Source organism: Takifugu rubripes, chromosome 14 (assembly GCF_901000725.2).
Source record: "Takifugu rubripes chromosome 14, fTakRub1.2, whole genome shotgun sequence".
NCBI lineage: Eukaryota > Metazoa > Chordata > Actinopteri > Tetraodontiformes > Tetraodontidae > Takifugu > Takifugu rubripes.
The window spans coordinates 3,458,618-3,473,479 of NC_042298.1; the positions used below are offsets into that span (position 1 = coordinate 3,458,618).

Consider the following 14,862-nt stretch of genomic DNA (forward strand, 5'->3'; position numbering starts at 1 on the left):
TCCAGTAAGGTGGATAATTCCTGCCAGAGATGTAAGAAAATCTGGGTAGACAGGGGTAGATTGACGGGGCTTTAAAACAATGCCCTGTTTTTTTCCACTGTGTTGTTTGGCACAAATACACCAGCATATGTATAAATGTGTTAGATATACTCACAAGTATCACATGGAAATTAGGGCCACAGCCCTCGTTTCTGTTGCCTTTCCCGCTGCCCCACTTCATGTAATTCTTCATTTTATCACCTTTATCAAACTCAGCCGACAAATAGTCTGTGAGTTAAACCTAAAAAAGATATAAAAATTCAATCTTACTGTCTTCAGTGAAATGCACACTGAGTTTCTTGACATTAGTCGTATTACTTTGATTCTAATATTGTTTAATACAGCTTCTAATATGTGAAATTACAGTGTTTATTGAATTGGTTATGACTAATGACAATATCATCTTTTCACTGGCATATCGGGAGGAGGTTAGATGAATATTGTTGCCATCCTGACTGGCACAGACATAAGTTAGCTCAGCATAAAAGCTGGGACCAGTGGGGAAAGGCTGGCCTGGCACAGCGGTGTCGTCCAGATGCCAGTTAAATGGTATTAAGGGGGAAAATAGAAGCAATATTTTTCAGAATCAACTCAAGATTGTTGAGCAACTCTTGTGGCGGATGGCTTTCAGCGGCTGTTTGGGTTTCCTGGCTCAGTTTTTTTAGAAATTGTACCCTTCTATTCACACACGATTTCAGATCGTGGTGGTTTTGCTCCCTTCCAAGCTGCTAACTGCTTTTACATCTTCTGGTTGATAGTCACATCATAATCTGCAATTGTGCCACTTTCCTATGTCAGAAAACCCATAAAAAGACATCGGCACCTCAGGACAGCTCCTTTTTTGTATTTCTGAGGACCTTTCCACCTCTGTAATATTAGCAGTGATATGAAACATGACTTTTTAACACATATGTAAAAGTTGGCTTGTGGATTCCTGGAATACCAAGACAACAATCACCAAGAGCATATTTACTCCAACTGTATCTCATATTGTATTTAGCATATTTAGCATACAGGAAACCAGTAGAATAACTCTCAAGCAGCTATATGATCATCAGGTATGCTTAGATTATGTAATCCCCTTGGGCAAGGTCCCTGTTTAGCAGTCTAAACAGGGACTCCCAGACTTCCCTCTCCCCTCCAAGGGCCTTCAAGGAGGCCACATATTCTGAACCGTTCTTTGGCCTGTGAGCCACAACAACTGTGAGAAACCTGTGTCAGACATGAAGACACAGGGAGGTGATCCTTTTGTACACTGAGGAGAACTTCTACTCAATAGCTGGGGAGCTAAAAGTGAGCCTACACCAGCTGGTCACCTCCTACTGCGGGCAGTAGAAGAGAGTCCAGCCTCTCTCAAGGACTTGGGGACCAGAACCCAGACTGTGCGTGGAGGTGAGTCTGGCTATCTCTGGCCTGTACTGCACAACCCCCCCGCACTAGCTCAGGCTCTTTCCTCCCAGTGAGGTGACATTCCAGGTCCCCATGGCTATAGTCAGTGGGCAAAGACCCACCAGACACTCACCTGCGATCCCCGACCCCAGTCCAGGTTACATAAACTGCCTTCTTTTACTATTCTTCATCACCTGGGTATTCAGCCTCCGACAACATAGCTCCTGGGATCCCTTAGATGCTCAAACTTTCCAGGGAGGGGGTTTCCAATGTATTTCAAGGAGAGGAACCTTTTCCTCCATAATATGTTTTAAAGAACAAAGAGAAGAAAGTCAAGTTAAATTTGTTTGCATAAACTTGGAAAAAATCTGCCTTGCCTTGATAGGTTCAGCTCCTGGATCAGTGGTGCAGGTGCTGTCTGTGAAGTTTACACATTGAACAGAAAGTTAACACAAAGCTAACTGGACTGCAGGGTTCTTGTGCAGGAGCAGCTGGACTGGCAGTGACCCAACTCCACCCTGATGTTAAGTCCCTGACCAAACGTCCGGCTGAAATGAGTTGTCAATCATGACAAATGCATGCTTGTGCACCATGACAGTGGGTCAGCTCATGCTCCAGAACTCCCTCAGCTTTGTTAGAGGAGGCAACATGTAGCAGCCACCCCTGATTTGGAGGAAGCAGGGTGGACGGGCCCGGCACGGCAGCTGTTCTTCATTCTCACAGAACCATTGGTAATTTTCACTGAGGAGCTGCCGGCGTAAACTTGCATGTGGGTTTCGTTATGTTAAAAATGGAATCATGTCGTCATTTAACAGGATCACAACTGAGATAAATATATATATTTCTATATTTTTACATTCATTTATTTATTTTAAAAATCAAAACACCATATTAAACTGTGAAGAATCAACGTAGCCCTTTACACCACAGTGTAATCACTCAAGGATAATTCATGCATTTGGCACCTTCACACCGTGCATAATGATCAGTTTCACATCCAATTCCACAGTTCAACACAACCTCAATATTGTTTAATCTTTCTAAAAAGGTGCAGCTCGGTTTTAACTCTATATATTACAGGAGGAATACACAATCTAATGTCTTAATTCACCCCATGAATCGGCAGCAGGATTGTGCATCTTTCCCTTGTTGTTACACAATGCTGAATATTCATTACACATATACACTTGTTCCTCTGTGGCTAAACTTGTGAAGGTCAAACTAGTTAGCTTTCATTTGGAGCTGCTCAGCATGAAAGAGAAGGGAGCCAGTGCAGGGTGTGTATTATTATTTAAAGATGAGTGGAGAGTGCTGCTGAAAGCTGTGACATGGCTATTAAATATTGTTCCTGCATGCATGAGATTGCAATGTTTGTGTGTATTTATGGTAGTAGGGTCAGGATGGTCAAACGCAGCCGATAAATTAGAAGAAAATCGAGTTTTAATGGGGCAAACTAATTGATTTACCTTTGGCTGTGTAAGTTAAATAAACCTGAGTAAAGCCCATTCAATCGCCATGGTATTTTCCTTGTTACACAACATGATGCAGCTTTTGTTTCCTACAAAGAACATCACATTTCATCACAACAGCACCTGCAATTAGATGATCTCTTTCTGTCACGTGTTCATCCTTTCTCAGATCAAACTGTCACTTAGTCTCTCACCTTGCTTCTCTCCTTCCCTCTTCCCTCCGCCAGAGGGGCCAACAGCGTGAATGAGATGTTGGGTGCATGGTAATTGAGTCAGTATTGATTGGACTGCAGCGTGGCCTATGGGAGCCAGGGGATGGGAGCAGCAACACAGACTGCGTCTGTAATCCCACATTCTGCAGAAAAACATCCAGGCAGCACAGCTAAAGGTTCAGGGGGGAAAAATCAGCACATTATGGGGGTTTTTTTTGAGGGGGGGAGTGAATGTACTTCCTAGCACATTTTGTTCTCTGCTGTTTGCTGAGATGGTAGACCTTTCTTCAGCATTGGCTGTATCATTTGACTGACTGGGTGCATCATCTGAGCAGGCCTGACTGTCATATTTCACTGTGATGTCGCCACTGAAGACTGAGCTGTTATGTCAGTGTGCCTGGTTAGCGAGGCACCGATGTGGAAATATTTGCTAAGGAGGAAGCGGTTATTGCCCTGTCAGCATGCCGTCACTGTGCACACGCTCAGCTCTCTTATGCCCCCCCACACCTTACCTACAGGAAGGTATTTAAAATGAAAGAAGTCAGGGGTTAAGCTGTCCTGAGGTGCAGCATCACTGTCATCTGCAGGGCTGCAGGATGCATCTTTAAGTGAAACTCGTGATTTTGGGAACATACCCACATTTACGTATTTTATATACAAATTAAGGGGAAAAATAGAAGCAGCCAGTATAAATAGAATTACTCATAAAAATAAACATTTGCAGTTTTGCATCAGTAATTTACCATTGTAAAAGGAATTTCAATGGATCTTGTTGATGGAAATCCCGTTTCTAAGAGTTATTCCAGTGCTGGAAGTTATAGAATTCTATTTTCACACAATTTTTTTTTCCAAATATATGTAAAAAAACCCAACACATTCAATCATAAATCATACACTGTGTAGCCAACATTCCGTCTACATACAATATGAAGTAAAAAATTAAAAGCAGCACACCCCGTTTCATGTGGATTAAACAAACAAGGATTATTGTTAAATTCAATGCTGTCAGGTGGATTCCAGCACAACTGTCCTAGCGTGAGGTTTCGATCTCGTGCTGATTAATGTGGTGTCTTTGTCTCGTATTTGGTGTGAAATTAAATGGACATATTCTCTAAACATTAGATTACACATGAGAACTGTGTGACTGCACTTAAATCCTGAACAGATCATATGTAATATAGAGTCAGGTGACTATGTCATCTCACCCTAGAATACTGTGCAAGCACTGGTTGCCAGTTTGGTTGCAGCTCATTGATACACGTCCATGGTGATGCTGAGAGACAAAGAGACAGACACCACTGTCTCCACTGACAGATAGGTTCTTTTGAACAGATGGGTGAATGATACAAGGAAGGGACGCTTGAAAGAACTGGAGCTGGCAACATTTCATCACTCTTGGTAGTCAGAAGGGACTTGTTGTAATAAACTCATGCTGGGAACACAATCTGGACTCATTGCCGTGTGTACAGGTCTGTGTCCACTCCACTTGTCTCCAGCCTCTGTTACTGGTATCCATTTTATGTGAACTCTGTTATAACCTTCAAAAATGACTGTGAAGGCTTTGGTTGAATTTCTATCGATGTGAATATAAGAGGATATGATCAAATGCCCAGGTGGGGTTATTGCTGCTTTAGTTGAGGTCATTTACCATACAATGTGGTCAGAGTATAAAGGAAAAAATTTACTCAGCAATTTTAGAAGGTCGTCCTAGATTGCTTCTGTCTACAATGTAACATCCAGATACTGTGAGTTAATGTTTGTCCCTTACATGTCCTCCTGGGGGCCCATTATAGCACAGCCGAAAAAACCTCTAGAAAGCCATAAAGTGCTTGTCAGATCTTATTAGCGTCTTTAATCACCCATTTTCTTCATCTGGTCAGTAGGTTAACAGCAGAGGCAGAGCAGATCCTAAGGATGTGAGGTGATCCCACTTCATAGCAAACGTTAAACAGGTCCTGAGATGACTTGGGGATTATGTTCTCCTTTCCTTTTTATTTGCTTTTTATGTGAGATTAAAGATGGAGGGACTTCTTAGCGGCCTTTGGATACCGAAACTGAAACAGACTGTTCTGTATTTTAGCTGAACCTCTATCACTCTGAAAACACGGTATCAATGACAGGTACTGCAGGCGTTCTTACTGTAACAGGTGTGTTTTTTGTCACATGTGGACTCAGTAGTAGGTCATGTTTTCCCATGTGTTGCCTTAAGGCGGTTTCCTGGCTGTATACTGTTTGTTTTCAGGGTTTTCACTCACATCATTCTGAAACTAACATGGCTGCTTTTGGCCGATAAGGATGCAAATGTTCAGCGTGAAACTGCCGGGTTTAGGACATGCGAACGCTACGCTTTGTAGTCTAAGATAAAGGCGGGGGGGCAGTAAAAGAGCAAAACCTCCACAAGAAATGTGCAAACACAAGCAGAGAGTCGAGCAGCTGTTAGTCCATATGCAGATTACAGACGAAAGGCTGATTGTGCTGACTGGGAGGGGGTGGACGTCGCAGCCACATCTGTCCAGAGCCATAGCACATCACCACCTAGTGAAACGGGTCAAACCTACAGCTCCTGTTTCACCATCAGGACTAAACCACATTACAGTGAAATAACAAATGAAATAATGCGACCAAAATTGTGGCGCAATTACATTTGATCCAATGATAATCAGGCTTTGTTTGACTTGATAGGCTCTGGGAGTGTTATTGCATTATAATACATACCAGCAAATATATGTTTAATGTAAATTAAAATGTTGTGCCTATTTCTTGTAACATCCCTGTCAAGGTCACATACTTCAGTATGCAACCAACTTTGGATTCAAAGAAACTTTAAAACTGATCAATTCTTTTAAAAAAAGGAGGCGTGGCCCCCCTTAATTGGGCCCATTCAATAAACCATTGCGCCCCCTATTGGCCGGTATATATGTATGTAACTTCATCTGGAGTGCCAGTGACTCCATAAGCAGTTAAATTTATGTCAGCAGTACCGGTATTTACTTTTGACAGTGCATCATGTAAAGTAGACTGCAATGTGATTAATGATGAATAGTTTCGGATACAGGAAGCATCTGCATATGCTAACAAAGTCGTGAAGCGGTGGGGGTAAGACAGGGAGTCAATGATTTTGTCTTCCATGTTGGTCCCCGTGCAGCGTCGTCAGCACCTCCTCACCCACATCGCTCAATCAAATCAATAGAAAGCAGACAGCCAGAAGATGGTCATCAACCTGCACTTAAACCAGCATCTTGACACTTGCTGCTTCCTCTGAGGTGTCATGGCTTTTCAGGCCCTGCGCAGGCATGAAGTGGAAGAGCCAACACCAGGTGGAGCAACAGAGCCAAGTTGGGAAGTCAAATTATTATCAAAGCAATCCAAACACATATACGTATATATGGCTCATATAAAGCTCCAACCAAGCCAGTATGGTTCAATATGGTGGCAAGTGTAAAGGAACTATTGCACATGACCACCTGAGAATGCCAGTATCAAACATTATTCATAAAGAAATTAATGTTAAATACAACAATGTGCTGAAAATATGTAAAAAGCTCGTTAAAATATTTTGTTCAACTCATGGTCAACAGTAAACGTCATAGCAGCAATGGTTGCTGCTTTTGTCCTGCGTTATTAGTTTATTAGTGAATTCAAAAGGACTAGTTTATCAGTTTAACAGTCAGAAACCTGCCTGGAATGTTGACTGCCCCCTTGTCATGATAAATATCTTAAATTAGGCTTCCCTTGCTTGTAAATTATTGCATATCTTGTACGCAACTGATATATACCAAATGATAAAATCATGCATATGGCTCGTGATCACGTATGATGGCATGTAAGTGTGTGAAATGGATGTGATAAAGGAGGGGGTGATGGGGGGTGTGTGGTTTTTTTTTTTAAGCACAAAAACATATTGAGGTGAACGCAGGATGTGTGGCTGCAGTGGTTAATAAGCGGCGGTCTCCCGGCCCCAGTCCTCATTCTCAATCTGAGCCCCACGGAGATTCACCGACTGTTCCCATGGCGTCCGTTCACTTTGCTCCTGAGTGATAGTGTGTGTACCGCATTATGCCTGTGTGCTGCCAGCCTCACACACTGAGATAATGTGTGTATCTCTTCATATTCACAGGCTAACCCTCCCCCCATCATCGTCAACGCAGACTCACTAGATGCAGGCCCTTATGTAAGTATCTGTATCTGTCTCTCTTTCTCTGAACACTGTTTATCAATCCCATTCACACCCCCCGCCCCCCAGTGTGTGTGTGTCTCTGTGCACGTATGTGTCCGTGTATGTGTAAGAAAAAGGTGCCTCCTGCTCTCACCATTCTGTTTTCTGTTTGTGCCGTGTTGCTCCACATCCATTTTCTTCTTCACCCTCCCTGTTTTTGGCGAATGTGCATCCTTCCATTGTGCACGTAGTGTCTCAGTGCTTATCCTTCCTGACATAAGGAGACATGCTTTTTCATCTTGCTGCCACAAATCACAGTCACGGTGCTATTTTAGTTTAGCTATTTAGTGCAACATCTGCTGAATGTGTGTTCTCTCTATATATATTTTTACAATATTTTTACAATGTTTGGTCTACAGTTCACCAAAGATCCAACAAACCAAAAACAGGACAGGAAGTCCTCTCCAACCTCATCCCCCCACTGCCTTTCCCCAAGTATTAGACTTACAGTGTTAAGGATATAAAATACATAGTTCAAAATACAAAATTCACAAGCCGGACAAAAGAAAATTAAAATAAATAAGAAAATGACAGAGGGCAGAACTGGCTGTTTATATCATCTGCCTTCACAAACAATCATCAACAAACATTAAGAATGGTTGCTAAATATTATTAGATTTTCTGGTTGGTGTCTGATTTCCTCCAACTTTACGTGGAGTGTGAGTTCCCTAATCCAATGACTATATGTTGAAGGTGTTGGGTCTTTCCATTTCAATAATATCGGTTTCCACGAGAACAGAAAGCCAACACAGATCTTTCCTAGATCTCGCTACGGGAGCCCAACTGGACTACAGGATGAGAGGAGCTGGCTCCAGCTCTGTGCCAAACATCTTAGGTCTCAAAGAGCGGAGTGCTACGAGCTGCAAAGCTTCAGACATGACCAGAACATTTGTAAAAGAGTGTTCTGTGTACTGTGGTCAATGCTCTCTGTGCTCCGTCATGCGTATTCATGAAGTGTTCTCACATTATTATTATTCTGTGCTTCTCTTTCCCTTTGCTGTACATTCACACATGTTTTTTTTCTTGACAGGTAAATGGCAGCGACGGCATGTATAAATATGAAGAGATTATACTGGAGAGGGTGAGCTTGAAATCATTGCAACTCGGTTCTTTCCACCTTTAACATGTCATTGTTTGACGTATTCTCTTGACGACGGCTGGATTTCTCCCCACTAGGTGGTAGTAAGAGCTAAGTGGGCTTAAGGAAAATGCAAGTCAAAGAAAAAAAGCTTCCTGCCTAAATCATACGTGATTTTGAGTGTTGGTGGAGTTATAGCTGTTACACCGCTGCATGAAGTATGTCTTATGGTGTATTAACAGAGAAGTGTCAGAGAGGTGCCATTTTATGGGGGGTTTCGACATAATCCTGTTGCTGATGTCATCAGCAGATGACAGAAATGTAAAGTGATCTCCTGTTCAATGGTTCAGCAGACATGGCTGTACTTGTCTGTGATAGCTTAGCGTGCAGTGGCAGAGCTTTAAGGTCTGCAAATCCAGTACGCTGCACCTCCAGACCTATGATAGATGTGCACGTTTAAAGTGACATTTCTCCATGCAAGAGGCCTCGGTGAAAAACAAACCTCAAGTTCACACCTCAAAAGTTCTGTGGGTGTAAGACCCAGTCTATACCTCTAGACACCAGGACAGCACACTGGGATGCCTCAGCCTCCCTTTGTCCTAATTTGTTTTGACTGTTGCTCATTAATAATGGAAAATAATAAAGTGAGGACTCTCAGCTGTCTTGTTTGCTGCCTGTCTCTGTGGCCACGGCTGTCAGAGGCAGCGGTGCCCCTGGACCAGCTCTCAGGGCCGTGAACGACAGGCGATGGTAGCGCCTGTAGCGCGCGCCGAATAAGATGCTCTAAAATCTTACTTCTCAACTTTACACATTATATCCACTTTGTGTGAGGCATGACTAAGACTGAGGAATCAGCGAGCTTTGACTGAAAACACACTGCATTTTTGACATTCACCATTATTTGTCACACACACACGCATATTAGGAAAAACACAAGTTCAAAGTGAGATATCTGTACATTTAGGAGACATATTGCGCTAACCTTGAGCCCGCCTTGAACCCCCTCACTTAGCTCTGTCTATGTTTAATTGTGGTTTTCTTACTGTACTTAATGAAATTTTGCACTGAAATTGCCTATTGTGTTCAGGGAAACTCTGGGCTGGGCTTCAGCATCGCAGGAGGTATTGACAATCCCCATATTCCAGATGATCCCGGGATTTTCATCACCAAGATTATCCCTGGAGGAGCAGCTGCCATGGATGGGAGGCTGGGGTAAGTCCCAAACACGTTTTATATTGTGGTTTAAATCAAGACATGTATGGTTTTGCTTACATTGTTTCTCCCTACAGGGTGAATGACTGTGTGCTGCGTGTGAATGACGTGGACGTGTCCGAGGTGGTACATAGCCGGGCAGTGGAGGCCCTAAAGGAGGCGGGGCCAGTGGTGCGCCTGCTGGTCCGACGGAGGCAGGCCCCACCCGAGACCATTTTGGAGGTTAACTTGCTAAAAGGGCCCAAAGGTCAGGAGAACAAGCAATATAGGCATTACGTCAGAAATTCGTGAACATATTGACCATGTGATGTGTTTATTCCTCAAACAGGGCTTGGATTCAGCATCGCCGGAGGGATTGGAAACCAACATATCCCAGGAGACAACAGCATTTATATTACCAAGATCATTGAAGGAGGAGCTGCCCAGAAAGATGGACGGCTGCAGACCGGAGACCGCTTGCTAGCTGTACGTGTACAATTTTGTCTCAAATCAGATTAAAAGAAACACATTCCCTGTTGGCATGTTACGCAATAATTCTATTAGTTATTTGTAATTAATACAAACATCCTCTGTGTTCTTCGAACCATGGTAATGAAAAATCATTCTAATATTAAATGTTGCATTGTCACTTGATAGTAAAAAGAAATTACAAATTGCTACTCCATCCACAAGTCACTCGAGGCAAAACATCAAATCATTAAAATAACATAATAAATTCTGAGCATATTTACCTGTTACTGAGCAAAAAAGGCTATGCCAAGGTCTTATCCACTGCAGGGCTTGGGGAAGAAATGATGCTGTGCTTAATAATTTTGAACATATGACCGTTCCATCACGGAAGGCTTAGAAGGACACAATTACTTCTCAATCCATGACTGAAATAAACTGTAATTTTTCCAGCATTCGCGTTCCATAAACTAAACCGAGAAAAACAAAAAACCCAAATCATCGATGAAACAAAAGATGTTTACCCACAACACATCCCACACCCCAGATCCACACATTTGTTCAACATTGCTGTAAAAACTTTTCCAGACAGCAGAAACTATTTAGAAGTAATTGTACAGAGTGCATCAAATGTATCCACAATGACACACTCCAGGTACTAACCATTTAAATTGTCTGTGCTCAGAAACCTTTGATGGGCAGCTTATTTTTGGACTATTTCAACCTCCACCTACTGTTTTGACCTGTGTTAAAAGACCGACTTCTCATGCTTCTATTGAAATGCACAGAAAGCTCATCATGCCCTCAAGCTATGATTCACTGTTGTGTTGGCTGGTGTGATGTCTGCTTTGTCACAGTGCAGCAAAGGCACAGTGTTCAGATGAACGTTTTTTTTCTCCCATTCTCTTCACAAACACTCATCACTTGCAGGTGAACAACATCATACTACAGGACGTGCGTCATGAGGAGGCAGTGGCTGCTCTGAAGAACACCTCTGATATGGTTTATCTGAAGGTGGCCAAACCAGGACCAGTACATCTCAATGACATGTACGCCCCTCCAGACTACTCCAGCAGTACGTATCTACCTCTTGGTGGTTTGTCGCTCTTTCATCGTGGTTCGCGAGCAGCCAGGTCTGGTGAGGTTCCACGTTTCTTTTACATGAATGTTTTACTCAGGGAACCGTTTCTTTTTCTCTGTAAGATATGTTTGGTGAGCCAGCAGTGTTGAACTAAAACTGCTATGCCCACACACCCACATAGTGAGGGTAGTGAAGGCTTGCAGCACACATACATACACTCGCAACCACACGCACGCACGCACACACACACACACAAACAATCCTATCCACAGCAACAACAAGCACAGTTTTCTGCCTCCCACTGAGCGTGGATGGTTTCTCACATCCCACCTGCTCATGAGAGCCCACATTCTTGAGCTCATATTTCCACAGAACAGAGATTTAGTGTTTGGTTTGGTGTGGCTTTGGGTAAATGAACCTGGTTTAAGCAACACAATGATGCCAATCCGCCCAACTCCTATGAAGGGTTACCCACTCAGCTACCTGTATTCTTGGCATTTATTTTTCCTTTTTATGCATTAGATAAGAGGGTTAATAGACAATATAAAAGCACTATACATTTTATTAACTCTTTTGTTAGTGTTTGTGCGTAAGGGTTCACACAAAGACGCTCTTTCTCAAACATAATTTCCACAATTAATATGACTGATTTACTTATTAAATTAAAAGTAATTTCTACAATCTGAGAATGTAGCTAGTTAAGTTAACTTTTGGTCATGCACGTGTTGTAATCATTCTCCTTTTCCCTCTATTGGCCTGGCCCTCCCTCCAGCCTTCCCCACCATGGTAGACAACCATGTCAGCCACAACTACTTGGGCGCGATGGAGCCCAAGCCAGTGTATCCGCCTCCGCAAGTCACCCCGTCCAGGTACTCGCCAGTTCCCCGCCACATGCTGGGGGAGGAAGACTTCACGAGGTAGGTTCAAGGCTGCTTCCTCCACAACAGATCCTCCTCCCATACATTCTACTCATATTAACTACCTGCCATCATTATTTGTAGCACACATAACATTCCTGGAGTAAAGTTGCAGTCTTGTATTGAGTAGTTTAAAGTTTGTTGAAGGACTTGATCGGAAGAAATGGTCTTTCTTTCCTACTTTCTTGCTGCTGGCATTTTGTTGAAGTTTTATAGACGATGTCACGGATTTCTTCAACTATACATTCACCTACAGCGGTTTGAATCAATCCTATTAGGCTCATTATGAGCAAAAAACAATGCTGCTTGCTGTTTTCAGCTCATCGGGGGTCTGGTGGTGTACTCTTTTGTGGACTGTGGTTGTGGTGGCTGTGTGTTGACCAGAGAGAGAGCCTTTGTCACTTCTCGTACTTGTTATGACTGCTATTTAACCTCTAACCTCCCATCCAAGTCTGGATCAGAAGTAGCATTCATAGCGGCTTGATTAGAGTTTCCCACGAGGCCTTGCGTCATCTTAACCCACAGCTCTGGGGAGGAGGCTGTATTCTTCTTGTGTGTGTGTAAGTGTGTGTGCATGCGGGCAGTTACGCGTGTCACGGAATGAATGTGTTGGTTAAATGTTTGTTTTGTGCTTCTGTTATGTCCTTGTTCTATCTGTCCACATGAATTGTACGTGCTGTGTCACATCTATGTCGGTGTGTGTGCTTTATGTGTCCTACACTCTGTCCCGTTCACTGTGATTCCTGTACCCCCACAGCAGGGCTGAACCTATTTACAGTGTCATCCACAAACCTGGGGACAGCAAGGTGCCCCAGGCCCTCTACAGAGGCTTCTGTCCTTCCCCTGCTCCCTTGTGCCAAGGTCCACTCCCCTTCTCTGGCAGGTATTAACCTAGTCCGTCACATCTTACTCAGCTAACCCTCTTCTGTCTATCGCAACATCTGGCACCAGACAGAGACAGAGGCCACCTTCTTCAGTGGCGTAGCACCATCTTTGCGTGCAGTATTACACCAGACTGAGTAAAGTTGGCAATGGACAGAAGAGCAGGAGAAGAAAGGGTCAGAGCGCACTACAGGTTGATAGTGCTAATACTCCAGAAACTAGTTCCTCTCTCATTCACTTTTTTGTTTGCGTGTAAATGGTCCACGACTCATGCCTGTTGCTTTTTGTGTTTGTGTTTCTTTGAGCCTGTTGCTGCCGTTGGTGTTTGTCTGACATACTCGCCGAGACTTTTCTGATCTCAGATGAATGGTCCCAGGAAACTGCAAACGTTCATAGAAACATTGGCCGTCCATCTGGGAAGTTTTAGAATAGATTTTTTCAACAGTTCTTGCTCCAATAACATGAATGAAAGAGCCTCGGTCTCCCACAAGGTGCTGTGTTCCATCTGTCAGGAGGCCTCGGTGAATCTCAGGCCTTGATACATTTACTGCTGGTTATTAACGATATCCAAGCGCTCTTTATAGTGATTCTGTTAGTTTGGCATCGCTAAGTTTGCAACAGGGGCACTTTCTTGCTACTTTTTGGTTTGTGGAACAGTTTTTTATGCCCCATAACTTGTAATCAACACCTCATATCGTTTCTAATATCTATCACTTTGTCTCTGTGTGAGAGAGCAAAGTGAAAAAGTGTTAGTGAAGTGTCAATTTGGTTGTATTTTAAATAAAATAGCATTGATGTATGTATATCAATGCAAACAATTAGGTTTTCTCGATTGTGAAGAGAGTTTAAGATGGATCCGCCACAGGACAGCTGACCAGTAGCAGCACACACTCCCGCAGCTGTCAAAATTCATCTTCACTTTGGGAAAACTAGGCCAGGCGTTCAGGTCTGACCCCTCCCCAAACCCTTGCTGCCATCTCTGGATGCACACAAACACACACACATACACGCGTGCACGAAAACTGTGTTTCTTGGGACCTCTGCTAAGAATTTGCTAACGCACATAAATGTATGTGCTTCAAAAAACAAAGCACAGATGCATGTTTGCGGGTGGATGTCCTATATATTATCGTTGCATGAGAGCATACTGTGTCCGTGTGTGTTTGTACATATCAAGTCTGCTGTTCAATCTGCAAGAAAAAAGCGTTTGGAAGACACTGCGGCTGACGTGACTCCACCGCTCCATCAGACTGATGGGCAGACTGCACTTTCTTGCCCCAACAGCTTTTACATGGGTCCCATATGGAGAGGTTTTTCTTTTTTTACATGGTTGCTGTAGTAAGCATGGGCTTCTGCAGAAGAGCTGCAGTCTGGCTTCCAGGAGTGAGTCAGAGTGTGTATCAGTCCTTTTCCCATCTGCACACACTCCTCAGCATTATCACCTCTTGCACATTCCCCATCACCCCCTGCACCCTTCTCCAGCTGATATTACCTATTTCTAATGAAATATCAGCACTGCTTGTTTGCACCTTTTTCTCTCCACACAATATGAGATGAAGCCTGTGTTGTGTAAGCGCGTGTGCGGTCGTGACAAGCGTGTCTTATCGCCGAATACGCAACTAGGTACAGCTCTCACATGTACGCAGCAACGCCTGCTACCAGGTTGTTTTGTTCAGACCAGGCTTGTGTATTTTACTAGCTGCGTCTTTGACTGGTCAAATCTGAGCCTCAGTCATACCAGGGAACGTTTTGACATCTAAAAGCAGCAAATTGGAATTAAAAATAAACACAGAAGATTGTCCTAAGTCCTTGGTTTATGTCTTCATCCATCATTCGTTTTATTTTTAGGTTTACCAGATGTATGAGATAATCTGAGCTATCGTTCACATTAGCTGTGAATGAATGTCATATTAGAAGGAG

At 43.2% G+C, this 14,862-nt stretch overlaps 1 protein-coding gene across 6 annotated transcripts in view; it reads left to right on the forward strand.

Annotated features, from left to right (window-relative positions):
- The window catches only part of dlg3 (discs, large homolog 3 (Drosophila)), a 53,953-nt gene that overhangs the window by 23,373 nt on the left and 15,718 nt on the right, over positions 1-14,862 (forward strand). For 4 of the 6 annotated variants that reach the window (XM_011610458.2, XM_011610459.2, XM_029846995.1 and 1 more), the window contains 7 exons: positions 7,227-7,280; positions 8,356-8,406; positions 9,491-9,615; positions 9,693-9,862; positions 9,944-10,080; positions 10,993-11,137; positions 11,898-12,060. In XM_011610458.2, the coding sequence (XP_011608760.1) occupies positions 7,227-7,280; positions 8,356-8,406; positions 9,491-9,615; positions 9,693-9,862; positions 9,944-10,080; positions 10,993-11,137; positions 11,898-12,060 (845 nt within the window). The remainder of the gene's footprint in view (positions 1-7,226; positions 7,281-8,355; positions 8,407-9,490; positions 9,616-9,692; positions 9,863-9,943; positions 10,081-10,992; positions 11,138-11,897; positions 12,061-14,862) is intronic. The other 2 variants (XM_029846996.1, XM_029846994.1) reach the window with 1 other exon arrangement.